The 27,494-nt window shown below is 41.0% G+C and overlaps 1 protein-coding gene across 27 annotated transcripts in view; it reads right to left on the minus strand.

Moving 5' to 3' along the window:
* The window catches only part of FBRSL1 (fibrosin like 1), a 537,101-nt gene that overhangs the window by 171,739 nt on the left and 337,868 nt on the right, over positions 1-27,494 (minus strand). For 26 of the 27 annotated variants that reach the window (XM_061355306.1, XM_061355294.1, XM_061355309.1 and 23 more), the window contains one exon: positions 10,449-10,478. The exons of the other annotated variant lie outside the window; for it this stretch is intronic. In XM_061355306.1, coding sequence (XP_061211290.1) covers positions 10,449-10,478 — 30 coding nt within the window. The remainder of the gene's footprint in view (positions 1-10,448; positions 10,479-27,494) is intronic. 27 annotated transcript variants of the gene reach the window in all.

Genomic DNA, 27,494 nt, shown 5'->3' on the forward strand with positions numbered 1-27,494 from the left:
GACAAGCTGAATAACCACAATACAAGAAATTCTACTTAAACTGCGCCTTCTCCTGGTAGGATGAGGTTATCTAAGGATTTACAGAGGGGGAAAGTGACTGCAGTCACTCAGTAATCAGGATCTGAGTGTCCATAATACATAGTGACATGTGTAACACATTGGTCACTTCAGCCACCTTTGTGGAGATTAATAAAAAGAACAGACTTTGTTGGTTATCAAAGGTTACTCTGCAGTTTTATCCTCATATGATATCCTTAACTCAGTTTATATATAAATGGGATCCCTTTCAATTTTAGGCTAATGTTCTTTTATATTTATAATATTCAGTATAGCTACACAAGCTTGATTAGCTTTAAAACACTTATCATGATTCCATTTAAAAATAAATGAATCCCATTTAAAAGTGACTTGTCCCTATCTTCTAGTATTTATGGACAAGGACATATGGGGCTGATTTCTCTCATTAAGCAGCATGTCTGAGGCTTAAATCATTTAAATTATTCATTGACAGCAATTGGGCTATTCATGCAAACTCCCACTTACATAAGGAGTCCCAGTGACAGGACCAGTCAAGTGGATGAAGATAGCTGAGCACACTTTGGGATGCACTGAGCATCCACAGATACTGCTAACTTTGACTGGGGTGAGGGGTACTTTTGAAAATTGAGCCCCTTCTTCACTAATATAATATAATTTAACCAGGACTTTCAACGTGGTGATTCTGAACAATATTTTATTCAAAGGTTACCAGGACTGATGATCTTAATGGTGACTGCCCATAGCTGAAGGAGTATGAGTGAGTGTGCACTGAGTACCATGACAAAACCCATGCCTGCTTCAAGACTTTTCTAGAACACTGCATTACCTCTTCAGTGTTGGTTCCAGGTGTTCCTGACGGTGGCCAGACACAAGGGGGACATCTCTGCAGAACCTAGGCTATGAAAGCCTTCACTAAGAATAAAATGGACTCTAAGCAAACGAAGAAAAGCATCTCCAAGCAGCAGAAACTGCCCATCTCTACTATGAATACTACTGTTCCAGCAACACTGAAATCTGAGACAGGAGATGGATAAATCAACTGCACTATTGAGCCTGGACTACGACAGTCCAAGTGACAAAGGCTGCAGACAATTAGAACTCTGCTATAAAGAGACTTTCCAGCCTATCAGAGATTACTCTGCTCTCTCACCACCCCCACTGGTGGAAGACCTTAAGCTAAGCATTAGTGTGTTTTTCATCAGTGGGCTCAGAGTGAGTGAACAGGAACCATCCTTCATGGAAAAACAAGTTATGGTTATTATTTGCAACATTTTCTTTTTAATTAAAAAGCCATATTTCTTGTTCTCTTCAGAATGAGCCCAAGGAATGTTTGTAATCAATTTCAGGTTACTTTAGATTGTACCTAATGCAGCTGATTTCACAGCTACGTGGTCAGATTACTGGTTTTCTGCACAACTGAATCATTATCAAGATACCAGCAGACAGCAAGTGTCACCAACAGCTAGTGGTTACAGTGCATTTTAGGAAAACATGATCTAGATCTGGGAAGAAGAAACTCCCATATTTCAGTCAGATCTTCCCTGCCCAGCCCCACCTCCGAGCCCCAGCATGTCCCGGACTTTGTCCCCTGTATGTGGTGTTGATGGTAAAGATTCTGTTTTGTTTCTTTTTCCCCTAAGAAAGGCAGAAAGGTTAGTAAGTCTTTAAACTCTCAGTTCTTAAGGCTGTTAATATTTCACATTGCCAGCAGGGAAAGGAATTAAAACTGCCAGTAGCTATCCAGATAGATTTTAAAATCCCCTTCCCTCCCCCTTCTCTCTGCCTCCCTCAGCTTCAGAGGATATTTTCCCCGCAAATTGGTTTTAAATTAAAGAAGGTGATGAAGGCAATGTGCCGTCTCAGCATTTTCCCAGGTGCACTTAATCTAATTTCATTAAGGAGATCAGGACAGATGATCGCTACAGTCGAAACATTAAGTCTGTCCATTTTTGTATAAAAAAACCATTAAGTCTGTCAAAGTGTCGGCGGGTGGGCTGTTTATTATTGGAGATGAAGGCGCGCTTTGCTTCCCCAATAAACTGTCAGGAGTACTAAACCACAAATTAAGTCAGCTGCTGCCACAGATTTAGGCAAAGATCTCCAACTCATTTTGACACAGGTGTATGAAAGGCCAAAGAAATAGAGGCTGTAAGTCAGGCTGTATGCTTTGGAAACCAAAGGCTTTTGTGTGTGTGTGTGAGATGTTTCAATCTGACCCATCAAAGAGTGGAAGACTAGGCATCAGTGGATAGGATCAAGCAGAACTGCTGATGCTAATGACACTCTGCACACAATACTGATGGGAATGTGCAATGGTGTGTACCATGGAGCCCAAACCACAGAGTCTGTCTTTGCTTTAACCTGCACTCATCCTGCCCAGACTCATCATCTTGTCTTATGCAGGGAGTGGGAGACATGGGAGGAAGCCAACCTACACCATGAAAAAAGCCTGGCTCAACCCTGGGCAGACCCAGAGCTGAAGGTTCACACGTGAATGAAAGACAAAGACTTTTCCTTGCTGCTGGGGAAGAACTGCATGGAGCCAGTGTGTGTACCACAGCCAGCACTAGAACCAAGAGGTGACCCTGCAGGGAGCAGAGGGAGACTTATTTACACAGTTGTTTCGATCTCTCTTGCTTTGAGTTTTCTCTGTTTGAGAAGTACCTCACTTGGTTTGTGTATGTGGAATGCCAGGACTCTGGCTCTGGGGGACTCTGTACAGCAAAGGCTGGGCAGCACCACCTGAAACTTCTCCCCTGACTCAGGGTGCCATGGCAAGCCCCTTACTGATTTTGTAGACAAAAGCAGCAGTTGGTAAGCAGCTGATAAGTGAAAACAGCAGCTGATAAGTGTTAGGAGACTCACTTAGGCAAAGGAATACCCATTTCAATCATGATGCTTTGGATAAGGGTGAATTCCCAAGCAAGGTCAGGCAGACATTACTTTCAGTCTTTACTACTGATTCAAATGTTGTTGCTGCCTCATACATATCTGGAAAACTCCCTCAGTAAAACCTAGTCTGGATTTTACTGCAAATTGGACCCAGAAGCAGGAACCCAAAGTTGACTCTTGGGCCACCCTCGAGCTGTATCCTTTATGCCTGCCTAGAACACACAGTGCTGAATACTGTGCTTTTCTGTTTTATTTAACCTGGTGAAACAATTTCGGAATACAGTGATGAGAAACTCTGTAAGCCAAATGAGGGCCTGCAATTGCAGCTATTGGAGTATGTGTTCTCCAAAATTCCCATCTTCTTGGCACCTTTACAGTTAATTAAATCATTCAATGTAATTAATGGAACTGCTTAACTCATCTGCCAATTCCCATCACCCGCCTGTTCTATCTGATCATCTTCCAAGGAGTTACTGCTATAGCACAGGTAGGCCTTTGGATTTGTGACTGTGTTACAGCTGATGTGGGCAGAAGCTGTGCAAGACTGCTCTCTTCCCCATTGCCTCAGGTCTTAAAAAGTTTCTGCAGAAGGTCCATGGCAAGATAAGAAAAGGCTTATGAATGGGGAACTGGAATAGGGAGATGCTAAATAATAGACAGTTAGGGACATTATGACTGCCAGCGGCAGAACTGGTATTATCCTGTCTTGCCCAAGACCTCTCCATAAGATCTCTTCAGTTCTTCTATGTGAGTTAATGATGGAGTTTTGTCAGCAAACTAGAAGGCTCTTCTCATTGTTTGCTCTGAATTTTTTTCCCCTACATTTTCAAGAATGAATATGGACACCACAGCCTGTGATGACTCAGCTTGCCACATAGAGACTAACGTACTTAAAATTTGAGGGTTTTGTCTGGATAAAAGAAAAATAAAATCTCAGTAGGAGGGGAGAACATTGGTGCTGAATCTTTGAGTCTGATTAATCTGTTCTATTGCATTCTTGCTTGACTTAAATAAAAAGATCATGAAAGACCATTATTACTAATACTTTTCCTGGAGTTGCAGACTCTCTTCTTGGGAAGGACAACTTAGAGGGCTCCTTTCCCCCTGGAAGGGCTTACAGGGCCTAACTCAGTTGCCCCAGTTCTCTGTGGGAACCTCTGCGTCTGCTCCATGCACATGGTGGGTGGAACAATGGAAGCTGAGGGCATGCCAAGCCTCTCCCCCATCTGGCATTTCCTAAAAAGCAACTGAGTGAGCTGGGTGTTCAGTGGGCTTGCAGGGTTCAATCTCCCTTGTAAAATTGCTCATGGAGAATGATGACATAAAAGAAATTCACTGAGTAGTGAATTTCTGTCCTCCTGTACTGCCAACAACATCATGTTTGCCTGTTTATAGCACCCGAATGTTTCAAGGGCTACAAGGTTATTCTAAATTCAGTATTTTCACATTGTTTAGAAAGCAGATCTGTTTAATAACAACATGCAGCTCATCTGTTGAACTTTCTTCCATTAAGAGAACTAACCACCTCTACCCAGTTATTATTACATGGGAGTCAGGTTTCTCACTGATTCTCACTCCCTACCACTTGAGTTTTAGTCTGTAAGAATTAAACCTTAGAAGAAATACCAATTCTGTGCATCTACGTGCACGCACATGTGTATATGCTATAATACTGCATGCTGCTAAGCCTGCAACACAGCCCGGGAACATGCTTCTGCAAATCCATTCAGTGCTGCTCTCCATAAGAAAGAGCATACTATGGTTAAAGGACCACTTAAATACTATCTGAAAACCCAGCTGGGAAGTAACTGGCAAATGGAGACTTCTTGTTGTTAGTTACAGCTGAAAACTGTCATAGATTGAAGAGTAATGCTAACAGAAGTGCAAATACTGCCATGTGAAAGCCCGCAGTTCAATTCCATGTTTGATCTTTCCCTTCTGCTGCAACTAGTAAGAATTGGGATTGCTGGAAAAGTACCAAGTTTCATTTATCAGAGAAAGGGACAATCTAAAGATGAATAAAACCAATTTGTGGACCTTGGCTTGTGTACGCTTCAAATACAGCAAACAGCAGATTACCTGAGGTGGGAACTAAACTTCCAGCCTCACAGAAACGATAGACAGATGGAACCCAGTTTTTCCATCACTAGGGTAAAATATGAGGCACAGGGACAAAGAAACCTCTGGCAATAATGGCCCACATGGACTTCAAACGAGTGGTATTGTGGGGTCTAGGGACTGAAGGCTTATTCCAGCATCATGAAACAACACACTGATGTACTGGTGCACTGACAAATGAGGCCATGAGAGCAGGATTGTAAAGATGCAACAAAACACATGGAAATTTGGACTGATGTAGGATCTTTGGGAACAGACACTGTGCAGTTTGGCTGCACTGAACTGCATCTCAATTTCAAAAGTCTTTCATAATCCCCTTCTCTGGATCTCACCAGCTATACGACACAGCTCTTTCCTCTCTCGGCTTCAGCAGTTCCTGTCTCCTCTGTTCCTGCCTCTGCAACCACTGCTGTAATTCTGAGCACTGTTAAGACCATATTCCTTGAGCTTTTTCATCTGGTGTCATGCGGCTTTATGTTATTTCTGGATAATCTACACAAACACATACATGGAGTGACCACTGCTACTACAGTGACTCCTGTATTTCTCTTCATTTCTCATCCCCTTCTCCTGCTGCCTTAACTATGAGTTTTCCTGTGTGCTTGTAAACACTCTTTCAAGGTTAACACAGCTGAAACAGAAGCGATAATTTCATCCCCCACATCTTCCACACAGTTTACTCTCCTCATTGCTTCCACTCTTATCACTTCCACCTCTCACACAAGCCCGTAGTTCTCAGCACTCTCTCTGACTCACACCACTCCCAACATCTTGACGTCCAACCTATGTTTAAGTTCCGTATATCCTCTTTCCTTATGACATAATGAGCATCCTCTGTTCATGCATACAACTGAGTTCTTGGTCAAGCTTTCACTACTCCACCCTTCATTTATCATTTTATCCTCTCCTATAGTGATAGCAGACGCAGCTGTCGTCCTTGTGCCAAGGAAAAAGCTGCTGCAAGATCGTTTTCCTAGTCCATGGCTTTGCTCCCTACACGGCTTCCCACTTCCCAAATTGCAAACTATCATTCTCCATATTTTGACTCTTTCACAGCTTACCTCTTCTTCCCAACACTGACAGTATGGATGTAAACTCTCATCTCTCACTAGTCTGACTTGATCTCCCCCTTGTTAAACTTTCAAATAAGCAGTAGCAGGGGAACCCAGTCTGTGGTGGAGCGATCAGAGCCCTACTATGTTCTCCTAGATATTAAGGGCTAAATCTCTACTGCTCATGCAGTGCTGCAAGCTTCCAGGCACCTACTGGGACTCAGAAATTAGCACAGCAAATGACAGCACAGCAAGGCTGAATTCACACCGCTGCAAGCAGAGCCTAATAAACTCACTGTGGTGGTGCAGAAAGTAGTGGGAAAACACTGTTTTTGACACCTGACTTTGAAACTTTCTTCTTCCATCTTGGATATAGCTAAAAAACTCCCATAAACTACAGAACAAATATACAAGAAACACTCATTCAACTTAGAAATATGGTATCATTCTTTGTACATCTCACTTAGCAGCACATAAATGAAGGAATGCCTGATATCTAACCCCTGATCTGGAGACTCACACAGTGGGGCCATGTAATTAAGCTGACAACCCACAATTTGGCACACAGCAGACAGAAGTCCAAGACTGAAGGAACATGAACACTGAATTACTTTTAAAGAAAGCAACAGACTTTTTTTTCAATGCAATCTTGAACACTGTTATTAAAGAAATGACAGCAACATTTTGGAGTAACGAGCAGAGATTACTCATTCCCTTGTTTTACACAAGTTGACTTTTGGCTTTCTGCAGAACACCATTTAACAGGGCACATTACCAAGCTGCTAGCCACTTTTCACAGTGAGGCTAAAGCAGGTAAGAGACAATAAGTGGAACTGTTGATGGCTTGTATTACTCTATTATGTTAATGTTCACTAAAGTATGCCATAAGCTCTCTCATTACATGTGTATAAACCAATTCTCTGTGGTGTTATTCCTGTGCTAAATGCTATAACTACATAAATCTTGAATTAATGGAGACTTTATAGTTCCTGAAAATGAAGGGTAATTGCTATCTGTTAATGCTGTTGTTGCTATTAAAGGAAGTATATATTTTCAGTAACAATGTTTATGGACCGTGAGCCTCACATCACAGCTATTGCGCGGAGCAGAGACAGTGTAATACGATTATCAGACTAACTCCCTTTCTCTCCCTCCTCCTTCACAAAAAACACAGTATCATTTCCACAGCTTCCACAAACTGTTCTGCAATCCTCCTAACAGTAGCAGAGTCCAAACTGACATTGTTCAAGGAATATACAGTAAAAGAAATAGGATTTGCATTTCCATTTCTGGGAATGCATGACTTGCTAAGTTTCTCGCTTGGTTAAATGGCTGGACAGCTCACTTCATTAGTTTGGTATTTCAAACAGCTGGAGAAGCATGTGGTGACAGAATGATAGGTGTGAGAACGTATCATCCCACTTACTTCCTTTGAGATTTCAGCAGTGATGCAGAAGTGAAAGGCTACACTTGGCCAGAGACAGTTCTCAGAAAGCAGATGAGATGGACAAGTCCTCCAGCTTTGAGCTGCTCTTCTCTGATTATTAAAACCAGCAGCGCACTGGTTGGAAATGCTCTCACAATCTGCTGCAAAACTGCCTTGCACTGAAATAATGGCTCCTCAATTTGAACAGACACTACGTACAACTGACTATGCTCAATTACTTTTCTCCCCTGGAGTCCTGCACAACACTGTGCAAGTTAAAAACCAAAACCATCAGGAGTGTGTTTATATTTTTCAATGCAGTGAAGGTAAAGCCTTAATTTTACTCTATGTTTTAAAACATCAAGAGTTCCAATAGCTCATATAGGAATGAACTAAATGAATAGTGGATAATTAGTAACATGGTATAGAGAGAGAAGTAGGAGGTAGAAAATTTCAGTTTTGCTTCACTGGCTCAATTTGTACTTGCACATGAACTTCTTTTTTTGTCTGCTTTCCTCATGAGTTACACACAGATGACAGTGATCCGCTGTTTATGACTAGCAAAAAATGTTAGGCAAATCAGAAGTACATTAGTACTGCCCTGCCCTTCATTAGTGCCTGTGTGTAGGTGTACCTAGAGAAAGCTGCTTCTTTCTGACCACGCAGGAAAGCAGGGTTGTTCCACAGTAAAATGAAGCCAACCCTACATGTCATTCAGGAAGCCTGGTACTGGGCTAGACCAGAGTTGAATAATCCATCTAGCTGTAATAGCCAGAGAGCATTATTAGAAGATACGTCTTGCCAACACATGGAAGTGGGGAAAAACCACTCAGGTAATCCCTCGGGACATTCACACCAATACTTTTATAGCTTCTTGTTGCATCAGCCAGGTGAAGTTTTAGACAAATACTGAGCATCCTTCCAGGGGAAGAAGCCAGGCTGCCCTTGTGCTCCCCAACTGGAAGGCAATGTTGCATTTACATCATTCCCATGAAAGGTTTGAAGTCTCTTCACTTCAACCTTGGTGAGGTGAGTTGAGTGCATGTAAACTTGGTGAGTTTACATGCATGTGCACATGTTTTTGCTGACAGGAAAAGCAACCCCACCTAATTCCAGAGACCTGTTAAACATAACCAATGACATGTCTCATATCTCTACAGATCAGGAAAGAGAGAGAAAGATTATGATCTCATGCTGTTCCCCTTATGGAGAAAATAAATGTTATTATTAAGATGGAGTCACCTTAAGGAGAAGGTAGCTGGGAAATATGTGAGCCTAGAAGGTCGAATTACAGTTGTAGATATGTAAAGAAATGCCATATTAATGGTAAGGAACACCGTAATAGCCTTTCACTGCTGTAAAGGACAGTAAGTTACCAGCCAAACACAATGCAGCTTCCTCTGAAGGTAACCTCAGATCCCACATTCTGAAAGCTAATCAATGTTGTTCAGATTTCAATTTCTTCTCTACAAGGTGAAGTCAAACGTAATCTAACAAATGTCAGTCTCAGATGTAATGCCGCTAGCTGGGTCTACCAGTGTAATTTAGATAATCATTAATAGCATAGCTGTATAATAAAACTACATGTCACTTACAACTTCATCTGGGGTTTGACTGGCAGATCTTTAAACAGTTTTCTAAGTGATTGCTTTTACTTTCTTTGATTGGGCAGCCTAAGAAATGTTTTAACCCCATGGTATCTAAGCTTTTAGGGAATCATTTTTCACCCTCACCATCAGCTCTGCTGCTATGTAACCTTGTGAGAAACAGAACTCAGGGAGCAGGGGTGGTTTCAGGGAGTGACTTTATACCTATAAATTAAATTAAAATAAAATAAAATAAAAACATGCACAGTATCTTTCACTCAACATATATGATTTAAGTGTTTCTCTTCAATCAAGCTTTCATCTCGGAACACAGCTTATGCCATACTCCAGGGATATTTGGTGTCTGATGGGATTTTAGAAGAAGCAGATGAAAAAACCTTAATGCTTCCCAAACTGTAACAATATTAAAATAGGGAAAAAAAAAAAAAAAAAAAGACCTAACCAGAAGAAGCTTTTAGCGTAGTCTCTTGAACTCATGGTAACCTCTGATATATGTATGGCTGCAGCCAAGTGTGCTGCCAAGGAGACAGGGCTATCTGAAGTCAGCCTTTACTTTTGTAATGCTGATCCAGTAGAAACCTCCGTGCCACAGCTTCTCATGAATGAATGCAAGAGACTGGACAGCCAAAATACGATAAAAGTTTGATGAAGATCTAACCTGAGACTGCAAGTTTGATCTGCCAGAAGAGAAGTCAGCAAGGGATAGTCGAGCCTTTTACACATTTGATGCTTAAAAGCACAGTGCAACTGTTGCTACATAGTGGGACTTCTCTGCCTTGCAAAGTGAAACAAGGAATCCCTATAGAAAACCACACAACTACAGCCTTTCAGTGACCAACCTCTATATCCAACAGAAGGTCAGGGAAATCATTGCTCTGTGATAAATATGCATGCAACATGACAAAACACTCCTTGACAGTTACCATACTGCCTTTGAGGGCAGGTACCAGTTGTCCCATCTTCTAAGCTGATTACAAAATTGATATCTTCAAGGTTAGTATAAATAAAATATGTGCTCCTGACAAGTTATGGGAGGAGACTTCCTCTGAAACAGCACTAAACGTTATGAGCTGGGTCTCACCAAATACTCACTAATCCAGAAGGACTATTATGTTAATGGAGTTCCCCTCCTGTAAACAGAAGCTAGTAAAGATCACACACGGCCAGATCCAATGTTTTTTCATTCAATCATAGGTATTTTAAATTTGACATGAAGACCGGAGGAAAAATATTATTTTCAAATTCATCCTTATTTTGACTATGAGGGATTTTCCAATCTAGTAAAGCACATGAAAGAAGAAAATTCAGTCTTACCTTATCGTCAATATCACTCTCGCTGTCACACTGTGGATTAGAGAGAGAAAAAAAGATTTTGATAAACACCTTTATGTATAGGGATCTGTTGCATCATCCTCTTAAATCTTTAGCATAGCTGTTTATGATGTTCTCAGTTCAATAAAACACACTTTTGATGTCTGTGGTAATGCCTTCTAGATTGCTAGCATAAACCAGACCAAGCCAGATTCTCCCTTCTTATACAAAAATATGGAATACTCTTACATGGATGGGGAAAGTGAACTTTAAACAAAAAAGACTATCAGTGATGCATTATAGTAATGACTGTAATGAATACCACAACAAAAAGCATGCCTTTTTATCATCTCAAATTGTGGAATATATAGTAACAGTTTTGCATTGCTTCACCTTGATAAGCACTTTGTCATCTAACAAGGAAACTGTGAAACTGGCAATCAATTTCTAATTTAATGAGTGGTACCAAGAATACTAATTAAAATACATCATAAATTCTGATACATTTTTTAGTTTGAATAAGATCGCGATCCCAGGAGGAAGTGTTTACTTAAAGAGTTTTGGAGTGTAATCTCTTACAGACTCTGAAAATGAAATGCTCGATTTCCACAGCACAAATGATAGCTTTAGCCTCGAACATATCAGGACATGCATATCTTGTTGGCTAGAGCTGAGAAAGATTCATAATGGGCAACAGAAATAAATCTCTTGGTGTCTCTTACACTGACAAAGAGTAGCCAGTGTATTTTGTAGCTTTTGTGCCTAATGGGAATTTTCTCCTTCAGCCACCCACTGATAGGGATGGATGGTCCATGGTTTTCTGTAACTGGCAGCACCCTATTGAGTCCCTTGTTTCAACAAGAGGGGACTCTGCAAGACAGTAATGACAAGCTAGAGATGTGGAAATGGGCCACAAGGATGCACATGGTTCAGTTTCATGAATGTAAAAGAAGGAATAGTTTGCTCATTTTGTCCAGATCCTGCTCCTCAGAGCAGAAAGGGGAAATGTTCCTGTCACACCCTTTTATCCTAAATGATGAAGCAGAAATTTCAGCTGTTCCATTCTTAGTTTTCTGTAGATTTGTGAGAGATTATTTAATCTCCTCTTCTATTTGGTACATAAAATGATTGACCCCAAGCATCTGAACAAACTTTTAAATTCTCTGAAACACACCAAGCATGTGAAGAACCATGATAGAGTGAAGGGGGTCCCCCATGGTGATTCTGCAGTAAGACTGCTCAGCTTCCCAACTAACTCCTTATTTCCATTTAACTGCAGGGAAAATGCTTGGTTTAAGGCACCTGGTTTTCTATAGTCTTGACTAAGCAGACCTCTTTTTCTTTCAAAATTAACCCATTTTACACTGCCCCGCCTGGTCCACAGCATGTTTCTGCACAAAGAAATCCAACCGTTTATATCTGCACACAGACCTAATCGTATTTCTAAGCATTTGGGAAAAAAGCAGCAGAACTGGAAGAAATGAGACGAAGGCAGGACACTACTCTGCAGGGGCTGTGGAGCCCACAAATTAGACATTCAGACCAAAAGTAGTATCAGTCCTGACAAATCGCCATCAGCAGCTTTTTGCTCAGTCTCCCAACCCCATGCCACGTAACCACCAACAATCAGAAGTCTCTGCTCTTGGCCTAGGATGGTACTAAATGAACATCACCACTGAGACACGCTGAAGCAGGTTTGGTGGGCAAAGGCTGCTCCAGTACCTGCTGCATTTGTGCCGGCTCAAGACAGTGCTAATTTATGCTGAGGAAGCAACACATTCATCAAAACCAAGGTGGGGGGCGGGGGAAGATGCAAGCACAGCAATACACTCGTTATTATTTACAGGCTCCAAGAAACCCTGGCTGACTCAAGGGAAACCTTTCACCTCCACCCGAGTGGCTCAAATCAAGTCAGAGTGCTGCAGGGAGTGAGTGTGCATCCCCTCAAATTACCAGCATAATTGAGTGGGTCACGAAGACTACGTTATTTTACCCTTTAAACTGGTCTATGCTAAAGTATCCTAAGTCACCATTTTAATCACAGTGCTCATTCAAGCTGCGCACTCCTATTTTAGAGGCAGAATATTTGGATAATGTGATTCAACCTGCACAGTTCAGACTAAAGCATGTTACAGGGGAATTACACCTATCACAAAATGGCATAAAACTTAGAGTTAGTATACTCAGACTGTGTTGCCTAAAATTGTATGTTTAGGCAATACAAGTGTTAATGTTTACAGGGACTTCAAGAATGATACACTGAAGTAATAAAACCCCCAAATAAATTAAATTCAGAAATATATTGACTAGAAAACATTCAAAATTATCATTAAAACTCAGACACTTTTGCCTATGAGCCTGGGTTTAATAAAACCACAGTACTGTAACCCTTAATCAGTTTGAGATTAAAAATATTTGACAGCAAATGTAAACAATTTTGGGAGCTTTATTATTCAAATAAAATTTAGTATTTCAGTCTTGCTCTCTGGTTTTGTAACAATACTTGTCTTCCTATTTCTTACAGCATTGTAGTATTTAAATAAAAAGTGCACAGGCTTTTTCTTGCTGAAACCAAATTTGACCTCAAAAAGTATAATGAGTATAAAACCCTACTACAGATGGGTTGCATTACTAAAAGGTGCAGAGTTGCTTTATTTAGATGCCTAATTTTGCTTTGTACCAATACGAAACTTTGTCTCATGTAGGTAAGTGGAAGATGCAAAAAGCCAGTGAACCATCAAATCCACATGCTAAATTTCATAAATAGGCATACAAATGAAGCAAACATCTGCTCTCTGAGGATGCATTTTTCCCCATGCAGGATCTGTAAATAGTCCGTAATTAATTGTTTTTGAAATGGAAAGAACAGCGGAGAACTTTGTTTCATTTTAGCTTACATCTTCCTTACTTTAATCATGACTGCATCAGTTGCAACCGAAGAAGCCAGCGGGGCTGTGGATGCAGGTCTACATGTGAATGCAGCTCTGTGCGGACAGGAAGCCTGCCATGCAGCTGCGACTGCAACATGGGTGCTTTAAAAACATATTTCTGACAGCAGGTTGCATAATTTCTTGTTTGCTGTATGAAACAGCTGTCCTCTCACACCTCTCCAAGCTATGCAGTGCTTACGCACACAAAATGTCCTCATCAATTCCCACAACGTGGCTTTTAAACCACCAAAATACATCTTAATCCACGTGGATGAAGTCACAGTCTGACCCAAAAGCAGTCTATATGATGAGAGATGTTGGGGAAGAATTAACACACCATTATTTATAAAATCTGGAGTTCCGCTTAACATACAGACAGCATCCTGGAAAATGGAGAGCTTGAGGCTCATGGCTGCCAACCCATCCTCATCCCCCACCGACTCCTGAAGAAAATACAGCCAGCTTTGGTGGAAAACCTCCTAAGCTTCATAATTCACTTAGGTTTTCTTCTTTTTGTTTTAAAGGAAAAGGGTCCCACATTCATATTGAGAAACAGGGACTCACAGGCTGCTGAACACGCTAAAAAACCCCAACTACAGCAAAACTAAACCCTCCTGAACAGACCTGTGAAAACCAGAGCCGCTGCTGACCCCTTCCCTTTGGGAGGGGGTGTTAAATCCCACCATTTCACTGTCCTGGTTCAGTTTCTGTGGTAACAGCCCTCGGTCTCTACACACCCGCTCTTCTCCAGCCTTCCTCGCCCCTGCAAAGCCCTGGGTCAACAAAGAGAGACCGAGGCTGGTGCTGCGTGGCTGGGATGTTTAAACTAATAATGAAGCCATAGGAGAAACTTCTGCTTTGACCCAGAGGGTTTTCTGTGTCTTAAAAGACAACTTACTCTGGTCTGGTGAGGAGGAGGCCGGTGGCGCTCCCGGGGAAGGCCACTGCCTCCCACACAGCTGTTGTGAAGGGACAAAAGCCCTCGCCAAAACAAAAAAGTTAAAGAAAACGTGGAGAATGGCAACTGTTGACAGCTCATTGAAAGACAAAAGCTTCAATTACCTGGATTTTTCTAAAGGCCTGTTAACACTCCTGGTCTATAAGCGAAACTGTAAACAGCCATTGTGCCGGGTTCATAAAGGCTCCTAAAAGGATTATTCACTGGGCTGTGCCAATTGCCTCTCAATTCCAGCAAGAATGTTTGCAAAGCCGACCCCTAATTGTGCTGCTTTCTGGAAACAATTTCTTGTAGTGACAGATTCCCGTCAGAAAAAAAAAGCCTCCCGTGAGGTAAAGTTAAGCAGAAACAACACGTAATTCAGGTGGAATTGCCTCAGTGAGCTGTGCAAAGGCCTCTTCCCCCCTCCTTCCTGCTGCCCCTCCACAGAGATGCCGGTGTTGAAGATGTCGGCCCTCCACACAGGATGACTTGGCGCCAAAAAACTTCCGCTCCGTGGTGCCCATGGGTCACCAGGCCAGGGCAGAATGTGGCTACAGATGAAGGTTCAGGCTCCAGATGAAGCAGGGAGTGAAGCAGGAAGAGAAGCTGTTGCTTTTCTAATCTCCACCTGAGCAACTGCAGCAAGTCCTTCATTCCCCTCTTGCACCCAAAACATCTGAGAAAGAGTTCCTGTAAGTGTAAACCAGGCCCTGTGGCTTCTTTCTTCTTCTGATGGCTCAGATGGAAATTCACATTTCAAGACCCCCTCCATTACACCAGGCTCCTTGCAATGTGTATTAAAATTGTTTGTCCTGTAATTCTGGATGTTTTCTTGTGACTTTGAGAACCATGAAAACATCCTTTGACTCTTTTCTTACTCCCAATGTTTTAACTTCCAGATTTCCTTCACATTGTAAAAGCACCACACTGGTTAACATGAAATCAGATACTTGTATTAACTGCCTCATGCCAGGAATGAGAGCTCCAAGAAACATAAATAAAAACAACGCAAGACTTGCAAGACTGCAACATTGGCAACACTTGGGTGTTATGCCATCAGTGAGGTACAGAGAAACACTCTTATCTGAAATGGGGCCACATCCTCCAAGCTGCTGAGACTGCATAGAGGTTACCTCAGCTTATTCACATCGGTGTGGTATATCCTATTCCACCCAAACACAGAGGTTTATGATGTAGGTTGTGCCTACACAGCCTCAAGGCTGTAGGGCCCTGTTGTGCCAGACTCTACACAGCACTGAAGTTACAGGTTCCTGCCCAGACAGCTGACAGAAAGGCTTGTTTTTCCTTGGCACACATACCTACAGATATTATTTATATTATGGTTAAGCAGAGGGTGATAGGCATCTAAGCTAAGCTGTGTGAAAAAACAGATCCTTGCCCAGAGGGACATGTAATCTAACCAGTCTACCTGCAACTAAAATTGTCTGGGGAAGTGTAAGGCTGAGAGGAGGTAAAAATGTTAACTATACAGTCCATAATATTACAATGCACGCTGGCAGGGTAGAATACATATGTAAATCATTGCACAGAACATGTGAACAACGTAGATACCTCTGGAGTCGGCACACCCACTCACACAGTCCCGGAGGACAGCCACGTTACCGCTATCTTATTATTTCCAACCATATTTAGTTACTGAATTTTCCTTTAATAGCAAGGCTCAGGGAAGCATTAGGCTTAAATCCCGGCCTGTTAATGTTTCTTTTAAAGGAAGAAGTAAAGTCAAGCCTATTTATAAGAGCCCTCCCCCTCTCCCTATCCTCTGAGCCAACTTCCCAGGAGCAGCTCGCAGCATCAGCAGTGCGTATGGATGCGCGCTTGTGTGTGCAAGGGGAAGGTGTTGTTTCCTATTAAGTCTGGCATTGGATTCGTGTCTGCAGGGGCTTGCTTAAGATGATAGGAAGAGAGAGTTTTATCATGAGCCAGACTGACAGAAAAGCCTGCTAATGGGACTTGAGGCATACACAGGAAAGAAAGTGCCAAAACATTAAGCTACCGCCAAGTGTCAGAGGGCCACTGATTTATTGCAGCAATTTTGCCACTGTGTCCTTTATAAGGTCCCACAAGTCCTTCCTCCTGGCAAGAAGCTGTGAGCTGCTGCAGCTCCGGGAGAAGTTTAGATCCAGAGCACAGAAAGTGTCCAAGCGAAAGGCGGGGGCCGGGGGGAGGATGGAAATCGAATGTTGACTTGAACTTGCCCCAGGCAGCAGAGTCCTCTTAGCTCCACTGCCTCCCTGACAGTTTGATGAAATGAGTCAGGGCCTCCCTATGGCTAGACCAGCTCAGGCTTCCAAGTGCCGGGGTAGAGCTGTAAGAAACAGATTGAGCCTCAGGGCAGCAATTTTTTTTTTCCCCTTCCCTTTCTCTCCTCAGCATTTGGCTGGGGGAAGGGGGAGGTTATGAGCACTACAGATGTATAGGCTGAGCCTTTGTCTGCGCAGGGGGGGTGAAGGGGAGAGAGAAGAACAGCAAGAGAGTATTAGCTATGGCAGCCGGGAATAGCCCTGAGCACTATAACTAATTTTGAGGGGCAGTGATGCATTGTACGGGCTATGTGCTGTTTGGTCTGAGGGGGCCCCTGTTGTGAAGCAGCAATCAAGAGGACATTTTGTTAAGTGACCAACAGCTGTCATCTGCAAGCCCAGAGTAGGGAAGGAGGGAGCAAGGGGAAGGGAAGAGGGAAAAAAGGAAAGGGGGGGGGAGGGGGGGGGGGAGAGCATCATTTGTCCCTTGGAGGCAGAGCACATTAATCCACCAATCTGCCACAGCTTTAACTCTAAAAAGGTTCGGTGCTTGCAAAGAGACAAACCCCATCAGCCAGCAGGAGAGATGGGTACCTCTCTCCCTGCTTCAGCCTGCCAGACACAGGGAGCTTCCCTACCTCTGCAGGTCGAGGAACCAATGCTAAAAATACTGTTTAAGTCTCTTTTCATTCCATAAAATTGAGTTGATCTGCTGCAGCTTAGGGTCAATCCCTCAAGGACTGTTTTTTCCCCCCTTCCCTTTTTCTTAGCACTCATAAATTAATCAGGAAGACCCTGACGAAGTCATTTCATGCTGTACAACATAAAAGAAAGTCCCCTGATGATCCATGCAAGGATCTATTAAAGCGGGAGGAGGGAGGGAGGAAGGGTTAGGGAAGAGGGAGAAAAGGAAAGGGGGGGGGGTGGGTGGGAAATCTCAACCTTTTTGATATTTTAGGATAAAAGCTGGAGGACTTTGTTACAAATTCTAGCCAACATCAAAACACCTTAAATAATTCAAAGAACATGTTAAAGGGAAGAAACTGAACGTTGCTCTGATGTTCAGTTGATGCAACGCAGAATATTACCCAAAACAGCACAGCCTGTTAAGGGAGACAGCAGCCTTGAGCATTTCAGTTCTTTAGAAAAATGTCAGAACCTGTAAAAATCATAATTTCCAGCAACTTTTTTTTTTCCCCCTTTTTTTTTTCTTTGCATGATATAAACTCAGCGAGACTGAAATGTAGGTTTCTGACAAGCTGTTAACAAGACAACTTTAGAAATCTGTCTGGAACTCTCAGGGAGATGGGCTGCCATTTCACTGCTTCGAAGAAGTTCATGACATGACAAGCAAAAATCAGGGAACAGAGACCTAAAAACCACGGTGTAATTTTCATTTGCTTCTGTCGTGAACGAATTCAAGCAGAAATATTAAAAGGCTGCGAAACTAAAAAAGCCAGCAACTGGAAAATCATTGCTGTGGTTTGACAAGCACATCTTTAAAGCTGAAAATGGTTTCCTTATTATTACACCTATATACAGGAAAGCACTCGTGGAAAAAAAAAGGGATAATCACAAATTATTCCTTGAGATCTACAAAGTAGGATCTACACCTGCCTACTTTCAAGCCAAGTCAAAAAATGGCCTAGCTCATGGGGAGTGACCAACCCATCTTGAAAAAGCTGTTAAAAGCCACCAGATCCCTGCCCTTCCCTCCTGTAGGAAAGGTGCAAATATCTTTCCATAATGCAGTGTTTCACTGGAGCCTACACAGATGAATATCGCTACATAAGCGTTTAATAAAGACACGTTCATTAAAAATAGAAATGTCAGCATCTAGGGCCATCTACACAGCAATGTTTGTACCACATTCAAGAGAGGCTTTCTGCCTGGTTTACCATATGATACCTCCTACTTTCGGCCTTAATATACCAGTATAATGTTTTTGCGTAATTTTTGGATGATTTAATGATGCCTTTTCCAGGATCAATCTATTCTGTTCTATGGTTAGAAAAAAAGTAGACTGATTGATTGATTGATCTCCATGTAATATATCTCTTCCAATATATAATCTCTCCCTCCCTCTCTCTATCTGGGCTCATTCTAAGTACGTAATGGTAGGTTGATATAGCTGCCTTGAAGTCAATTTACTGATTGTGATTGACTCATTGTATCCACGGTTGCAGAATCCTGGTACCCTTGGGATGGATGCTCTGGGAAACCCAAAGACAGCCATTTCATACTTACAATCTTACGCTTAATTTCAGCCCACATTTGCCAAGAAAGAGGGAGATCAGACAAAGCAGGAGGTCACTTTCACTTGTAACACCAAGGGGTAATGTGAATTACAGGCCAAATTTAGCTCAGCATTTGCAAGGACCACACAAACAATGAACTGAGGCTTTTTCACCTCTTCCCTATTTCAGCTGATTTCCACACAGCCCTGGTGGTGCAATCCTACAGCCATGCTTGGGTAATTGAAAGGAGAGTGCACACAAAGTTGAATGGCTGACACTGCATTTCACCAATTTATGAAACGGAGGAGACTCTGACAAGAAAAGAGATGCTGTTTGCTTCTCCTGTGAAGTGCTCAGAGGTTCTTTTCATTCTCCCCTGGCTTGGGCATTGTGTCACCTGTCACTCATTTTCTTTTCATTAGACAGACACTCTTGGAGACATTTACAGCTTCAATGCTGTATGCGGGTTTTCACGAAGGAACCAAAGAAACACCCATTACTTTCTTGTTGTACAGTTTTAAGCTATGAGCAACATGATTTGCTTGCAAGAGACATCTTGTCTTGCTGCCTGCCCTTTATCATGAGACTCCTGGCTTTGAGCTACCTGGACCCCTCTGTCCAGGTGCTTTGGTGCCTCACACTCTCCAGGGAGGAGCAGAAACCAGGAGAGGATTTGCAGTGACTCCCTAGACAGAGCAACTCTGATTTTGTTTACTCCAAGGATGCTTAGACAGGACATCCAACAGAAAAAAAGTGGCTACAAGCCATTATTTACAATGATGAGAGGCTGCTGCAGTTTGGAGGGAGGGTTATAAGCTTTCTTTAAAATTAAGAGGAGTTTAGGACTTCATATGCATATAGCCAAAAGCCACTTTAACCATAATGGTCTGTCTAGTAATTCTCCACTTACTATAAACATCAGTTTTCTTCTTCAATTTGGACTGCAAACCTAGTCCATTACTATGCCATGTCCATGTCACTAAGGAGTGGCCAAAAAGTACTCGACCACTACGAAACAGTAAGATTTGTTAAAGTAGCCTTGCTTTAATGGAAATCATTTAGTTATTCTCAGCTCCATGACTCCACTCTGTTTGGAAGTTTCATTTACATATTTATTTAGTGGAGCACATGCATGGCTGTCTTCCCTCAGTGCAGAAACATTATTAGCTGCAGGCAGCTGTTAGAGGGGATTTCAGCATGGAACTCAGGAGGAAAGGCACTTCTTAATACTTTAGTATCCTGCTTAGTAACAGTCACCCTCCAGAGTGAGAGTGATGGATTTCTGGTTATGAAACTAGCTGTGGTTTGTTAGAGCTGATTCACATTAATGTTTATTTTATTTCATTTATGCATTTCAATCTTTTATATACATACATATACATTCACACACAGTTTTTCTGACAACTGCTTTCTTCCTTACTTCTCCCTGCAAGTCTAAGTGGTGCAGTGACAAAAGAACATACCAGACTATGCATGAAGACATCCACCTGATGACTCTGAAGTTCCCCCCCTATCACAGATTTTCCCATTCGAATGTGAGCTGGACACCCCAAGAATTCCTAACACAAACACTCAGAAGCAGGGACTATTTTCAGAATCAGAACCGGTACTTTTTAGGTATGAAGGCAAATATCTGTTGTCCTTGTAACCATTCATTCTGGACCTGGCAGGATGAATGCGCTGAATTCAATTTGAATTCAGGTGGAGTGACAGACTACCTTGAAACATAGCACTATGATGCTATATGTAATATTTTAACACACTATTCATTTAGGAGCTGTGGACTTGGAAAACAATCGAAAGCACTTACTGTGTTCTCAACATACATGAATTCAGTAAAATGAAGTAGAGTTCATTCTTAATGAATCTAGGAAGTTATGTGAATCAGCTGCTTTGTTTTTTTGAATTCCTTTAGCCACTGAGAAGACAAGTCCCTGTTGCTGTCAGGGACAAGATTTACAATACTTATATATAATTAATACAATAAAATTATTTAATTCCACTCTATTTAACTCATATCAAGGTTTATGTTGTTGCAGCTGAAAAATATAAAGCTTATAATGGCTCCCAATAATGTCTGCATTATTGAACATTAAAATTCAAAGCTGGTAAAAGATCTAGCACAAGAATTGAGCCATCTATGGAAGACCTATTCCTCCAAGGAAACCCTCAGAGCATGTGCTTGCAGATTTCAACCACTGCTTTTAACATAAACCTTGAGGATGGATGCCTCACTTGCCACAGGCAAGCTACCCTGCAACAAAGAAATTCACCAAGATAGAAAGAAAAGATTTTAAATCTGAAAAGTAAAACCACACCTACCCCACAAAAAAAAGATCTCCATCAGAAGTCATTAATACAATGCTAATTAATTTTTTTTTTCCTTTCATTCCATTTAGATCTTAAAAATATCAAAGTAGGTAAGTCTTGGAAGTGAAGGACAAGCATTGACCAGGGCATATGCTTGGGTGTCTTCAATATAATCTAAGGAATATAGCAGAGGCTGCAAGCTAAATGAATAAGAAAATAACGTAGTTGGTTATTTGCTCTTACAGAATTACGTCTTGACAAAGCTAAACATAAAAGATTCAAGGTCTATGCCACTACCTGGAAAATATTTCTTTGGACCACTAAATGACAAGCCTTTAAACATTAAGCAATTTTAAAAAATATATTTGCTATTTGAGGTGAAATTGTAAGGACTCTCCACTCTCTCAGTCCTGCTTTAAGTACTACTGCTCCTCTCTTCTGACCCCCCTGAGATACTAATTTGTTCTTGTCAGCTCCCAAAATGTCAATGATGGATGTAAATGTAATGATTTACAAGATGAAGCCTCCTACCTCACTGTTCTGCTTTCACATTGCAAAGGTAGTTTGACCTGCATTGACCTCAGAGATCAAGCCATGGGCTGGTAGTACATACTGAAAGATGGGAACGAAAGTATCTTCAGCTAAACTATCCTGAAACCTTCTGAACAGGCTTGGGGATATTTATCCTTCCTGTTGTCACTACAGACTTCTTTAATTTGTGTTTTTCTGCCAGGACTGAAGTGGAAATGCTCATTTGTGTGGACAGATGCCATTCATGAATAGAAGCTCCAATACACTGAAGTCTTTCCTCAGTAGTGACAGCTCCCACTATGGCTAATGCAGACCAGAGTGATGAGAGAATGAAAGAGGAAACATCTCAACAGGAAGGGAAATAAGGAAGAACAGAATACTGAAGAGCAAGAATGAAATAAACAGCTTACTGAACTGTGGACCAATAATGAGAGGGGAATACAAACATTGTTTGGAAATGAACTCTGTCACCTTTAATCAGAAACCATTATTACTAGCACAAAGATAAAACTGCTAGTAATTAGATGGAACAAGCCACTACGTATTCATCATGGAGTGAATTATAGAAACTTTTCATTTTCCAATAGGTTATTATGAACAAAGGTGAATGTGAAATCTGTTTGAAAAACTGGAAAATGCCTTGACCATGGTGTTTCAGCTCCTCTCAGTCTGTGTGCACTGGCACTATGCAGTAGGCAGGTCTTCCTGCTCCAGAGGGATGTGCAGCACAGACAGTACTTCCTTTGTCACTTGTGATTTTTGCTGCATCAGCTGTGATAAACCAACCAACTCACGTGTGGTTTGCAGCTACACGTAGCAATAAAATGTATAAACAGCAACTCATGGTAATGCTATTATTAGTATGTGTCGCTACTGCACATATAATAACAACAGGGGCTTTCATGGATTGCAGAGTAATTAGGCATCTTTAAATATGCTTTAAATCCTTTTCACAGAGATGGAGTGTGGGAAGGTTCTCCTCAGCATTTATGTGAAGTACTTACAGAGATAACCGAAAGCTCAAGAACTTCTGGCCGGCTTTTAGCAGCACAGGTTGAGAATGACAGGGTCTCATGCTAATCAATGTGCATTAAAGAAATTCTTTTACATTCACCCCTAGCACTTTTGTTTATGAATCAGAAACTGCATTCAAACCAAAGCACTTTGTTAGCTCAGCCAGCTAATGAAAAACTGACACAATTACAAAACCAAATCTTTGTTTTCAGTTTTTAGTAAGCAGAGTTTTAAAAGAAGAAGCTTCTCTTGAAAGCATGATCGGTCTTTTTTTCCTAAAAAAGGAAAGAGCGAAATCCTTCCTAGCAACTGCAATTATGATACTTTCATGTCAAATGAATTATATTACTGAAAATAAATCTTTCTAAGATGCACAAGAGGGTTATCTGGCTCCAGTCAGACTTATGCATTACTGGTTTTATATGTTGTACTCTACTTGATTAATATAGGTAATCAAATTATATTGCCTTCCACTGTGCTCTCAAATTCAAGGCTATAATGTTTTCAATGACAAAGTTCATAGAGTTGTATAAAAATGTACCTCATGCTGTACTAGCCCTTTATTGCTGTAGTAAAACACCATTTTCAATTTAGTAATAAGTGATATAAAACAGAGTGTCTTGATTGGCAGGGTCGTATTCATTATGCAGTGCCCTATGACACAGCACAGTTCAGAATGAAAATTTAAGGACAGAATCTACCACAATCTCAGATGCTCATACTTCAGGGAATAAAATTACACCCTTTTCATGAATTGTCCAAAGGAAGGACAAGGAATCAGACACAAACACACACATATCTATGGATGGAAAGGACAAAGGAGCAGTAGGAGACTCATCATAGCATGCTACTATTCCATACAGGCTTTCACGTTCTGGAGCCAATCCTATGCTAATGAAAAAAGGGAATAACTGAAAAAGAGGAATTGCTACACTCTGAGTAGCAGCAAATACTGGAGAGCTCTCTTTGGCTCTGCCACTGGCCTGACTTGTGACCAGAAGAAAGATTTCAGGGCTTTGCGATTCTGAGTATCTAACTCGAGGTGCCTTAATGAAGTTGTGTTATCAATTGCTCTTCACTTCATGAACATCAGGATTCTCTAAAGGCCTGCAAATTAGACTGTCAAAACTGGTAAAATCTTAAGTTTGCAGCTACCTCTGAATATGTAAATCTTAAGCCTTCCCTTTGTTCTTTTCCCTTCTGTATATCAGGAATAATATTTACCATATCTGTAAATCATCAGATGAACCAATCTGAGTTCTATAGAGGCAGAGTGTTCTGGTGAGCCTTGTCATCACTACAAACGCTATCTAAAAAAGCAAGAATTATAAATCCATTTTCTGTTGAGCAATTGGCAGAGATACTGTGAGCTGGTATCTTTTCTAAGCATGTATGTTGAGCAAATGATATGATCAGGAAAGACAACTCTTGGACTCAGGAATTAGTAATGTTATCTTAGTTTTGTTTCCTTGGCAACTTGACCTTTCATAATTTGCCCAAAGGCAAAATATGGGCAGCATATCCCTTTCAAATCATACCTCAATAATCTTGTGATTAAAAGCATCACCAGAATGTGGCCTTGCCGTAAGATGGAGAATTAACGACTCTCTACTAAATGATCCACTGATGTTGAATCTAATTTAAGTAGCCTTGCAAGAATATTTAACACTTAATGATAGGCTCTGTATTAGAGTAGGTTTAATCTAGGATGCAGCCACAGATGTCATGAGAAGGAATTAATCAGCATTGCTTCCACTAAAACAGAAATGCAAAATTGCTGAACAGAATGTATTAGAAACAGATTAAGGAACTGGGACTTAAACATAAAAGAAACAGAGCTGATGCCACCCTCAGAGAGCTAATTTGAAATACAGGAAAACTTAATTCGCCTTTAACTGAAGAATTGGGCTGTTTGAAGTTACTAAAGAGAAGCCTGTGTTATCAAGAAGGAAAGAAAGGCAGACAGTCTTTTCCCTCATCAATTAAAAATGAAAGCCCAACCCAAATATTAATGCCTGCCTCAAAATCCCAACAAAATGAAGTTATTGATGCTCTAGGGACTACTGCTGCATCCTACAGAAAGCTCTAGACTCAAAGAAGTGCTGTGCAAGTTTCACTGATTTGGAAAACTCCTGCCCAATGCAGGTAAGTTACGTTTCAGAAAAGCAAATCTGGGAAATAGGGAAATGTAGCCTAGGGTTATTCAACTGCTTGCAGTTGGGATTCACTCCATATAGAGAGAACTAGTCCATTCAAAAGTTTGTGTAAAGATCTACATTAGAATTACTAATTGTTGCTTCAGACAATTTACCATCTCCCCTATTATTTGAGGACTTCATGCTGTGCACAGGGTTTACGCTGCCCAGACTCTTTCATTAACAAAGACAGGTTAGAGTATAAAGCCAGAAGTGACCACAGTCCATCAGTTCAAAGCACCTACATAGCACAGGTCATTAAGTTTCAACCAGTTCTTCAGTTAAAGATATTGACAGTGAATCCCCTGATCTTATGAATTATCAGAAGCACATGTCATGCATTAAATACTGCAATCTTCAAATTTGTGAGTTACAGTTAATGATCCTGGTAATGATGAGGACAACCTAAGTTTAGCACAATTGTATTTCTGCTGAAAACATCTGGGAGTATGCTGAATACTCCAGTGGCCTGATTCAACTAGTGCACTCCTGATTGACTATTACTGCTGTTCAGAAGGTTTTTGACTGGGTTGAGTGGACATTCCTTGAAAAATTACAGAACAATCTAGCTCTGCTCCTGATTTTCATTAATAGCCTAATAGAACATACAAATCACCTCAGTGCTTGTTCCCAAATTAATGAAAAACTTATACAAAGCTTTGATCTTGATGGAAGAATCCATCAAGACTTCCCATTTGTCTCCCTAATTACTTGCTTTGATGCTCACGGCTTGCAATCACTGCATAAGTTAATGTCCTGAGGTTGCCATAGCTACCATTAGTGAAGCAGAACAAGAGGCATTGCTCTGCACATGAGCCACCTTTGCTACATGTTTGCTTCTTGACCCTGGCCCTTCCTCCACCAGTGATGGTACAAAGGTACTCCTCCACTGCACCAGGAGTTGATAAAATAGTTCCTATTAATTTTATTACAAATGTTACTGGTAAGATTCATTTTTCCTTCCTCTCTGCTGCTGCTCAAACACTGGAGGTTTTGAAAGCAGTGGTTAGAAAGCAAGAGTGCAAGCAAGGACTGAGTTTACTTCCTAACTTGAACAACAGTTTGCTGTGTGATCGTGTGCCTCAAACTTCTTGACTCCTTAAGGATAGCAATGATGCATCTTTTATCACACAGTCCTGTTTTGAGAACATTCTGCTCAAGAAACTGATGAAGAAAATGTGTAACTATTCACCTTCCATAAAAAATCTGCTTGAAGTGAGTGCCTGCCATTTCTACAACTTTCTGATTACCTAAACCCTTTCACTAAACCTCTACACTTCTCCTTTTTTAATAAGGACACTGAACAACTAATGATGCATAATATACTTCAACATTACTAGTAATTACTCATTGAAAATAAGAAATGAGAAATCACTTTTTTATTTGCTTATCGGATGACCTCTAAGGACAATGATGTGCATGGTAAATGCACAGTGTAGTGTATTTCCTCCTTTACTGTATTGATCTGATTTAATGTAATATCAAGACATGCAGTACTAAGCCATTAAATACCCACAAAAAGTACATTTTGCTCTAAAGTGTATTTGTAACTTTGGTCCACACATGTTTTTGTACTTTCTGAAGTTAGTTCATAAAGGTTTTCAGCACAATCTGTGCTCAGAAGTTCTCCACACTAAACAAGATGACAAACAAGTGAAATATCTGAGTGGGAACCATCATCCTAACATACTTCAAATAACTAACCAAGGCTGACTGAAAAAAATCCTACAGCAGCAACACAATCCTGCTTATTTTGGATATTAGGAAGATACATCACTTTAATATTCTATTCAGGACTTAGTTTTATGCTTTCTTCTAAGTGTATGAACTCTAAATCTTTTTTGTTCTGAATACAGTATTTTCCTCTGGGAGGTACAGTACATGGTAAGTATGGGAAGTTAACATGTAATTAGCATGGTAATGTCTAAGCAAATTACATCATGCTAGAGTTAATAGAGGTTCAGATCAGAAACAATCCCCTGAGCACAGCCAGCCTGAATTACAAGTTCATATGATGCTCAGTAACCTGAAAGCCTACAGGATTGTGCAGTACTCACAAAACACCCTGCCAACTCAGATGCTCTGCTGCTCATTACCAACCCATGGTGCTAGGCACTGCTCCTGGAGGATCTGTCTGAAGTTTGGAAATCACTTGGGCACAGCTTTTGCAATGAGCTGTAGATGGTGGAAAATGATGAACTCGTATCCTGTAGGACTGGGTTCTAAGTCTTCACCTGCAGTGTGAGAGCAGGCCACTTTATTAGATGCTCTCTTGCTAATTTTCCCCACAATTAAATTTGCTTATTTTCCTCAAGCAGTGATTATTTAAAAAAAACCCTACTGTGGTTTTATTTTTAGCAGATCCTGTAACTAAGTCACGCCTGACAAGATGCAAATCAGAGCCATTGCACTAGCAACAGGGTTGCATTTATAACAGACAGACCTAGCACAGTGCTAATGCACTCATTGAATGACCCACTATTGGTATCCTAACAACTTTTTACTGTTTTATTTAGGAACAAGTAATGAGGACAGAGAGGGAGATTCCAAATTAATTAAATGGGTTTAGTGAAGAATACTGATAGTAATCAATTTTGGCACGAACACTATGCACATTTTTTTTCTTAA

Source organism: Neopsephotus bourkii, unplaced genomic scaffold (assembly GCF_033783945.1).
Source record: "Neopsephotus bourkii isolate Nb327-2 ecotype Australia unplaced genomic scaffold, CSIRO-AGI_Nbou_v1 NB_795, whole genome shotgun sequence".
NCBI lineage: Eukaryota > Metazoa > Chordata > Aves > Psittaciformes > Psittacidae > Neopsephotus > Neopsephotus bourkii.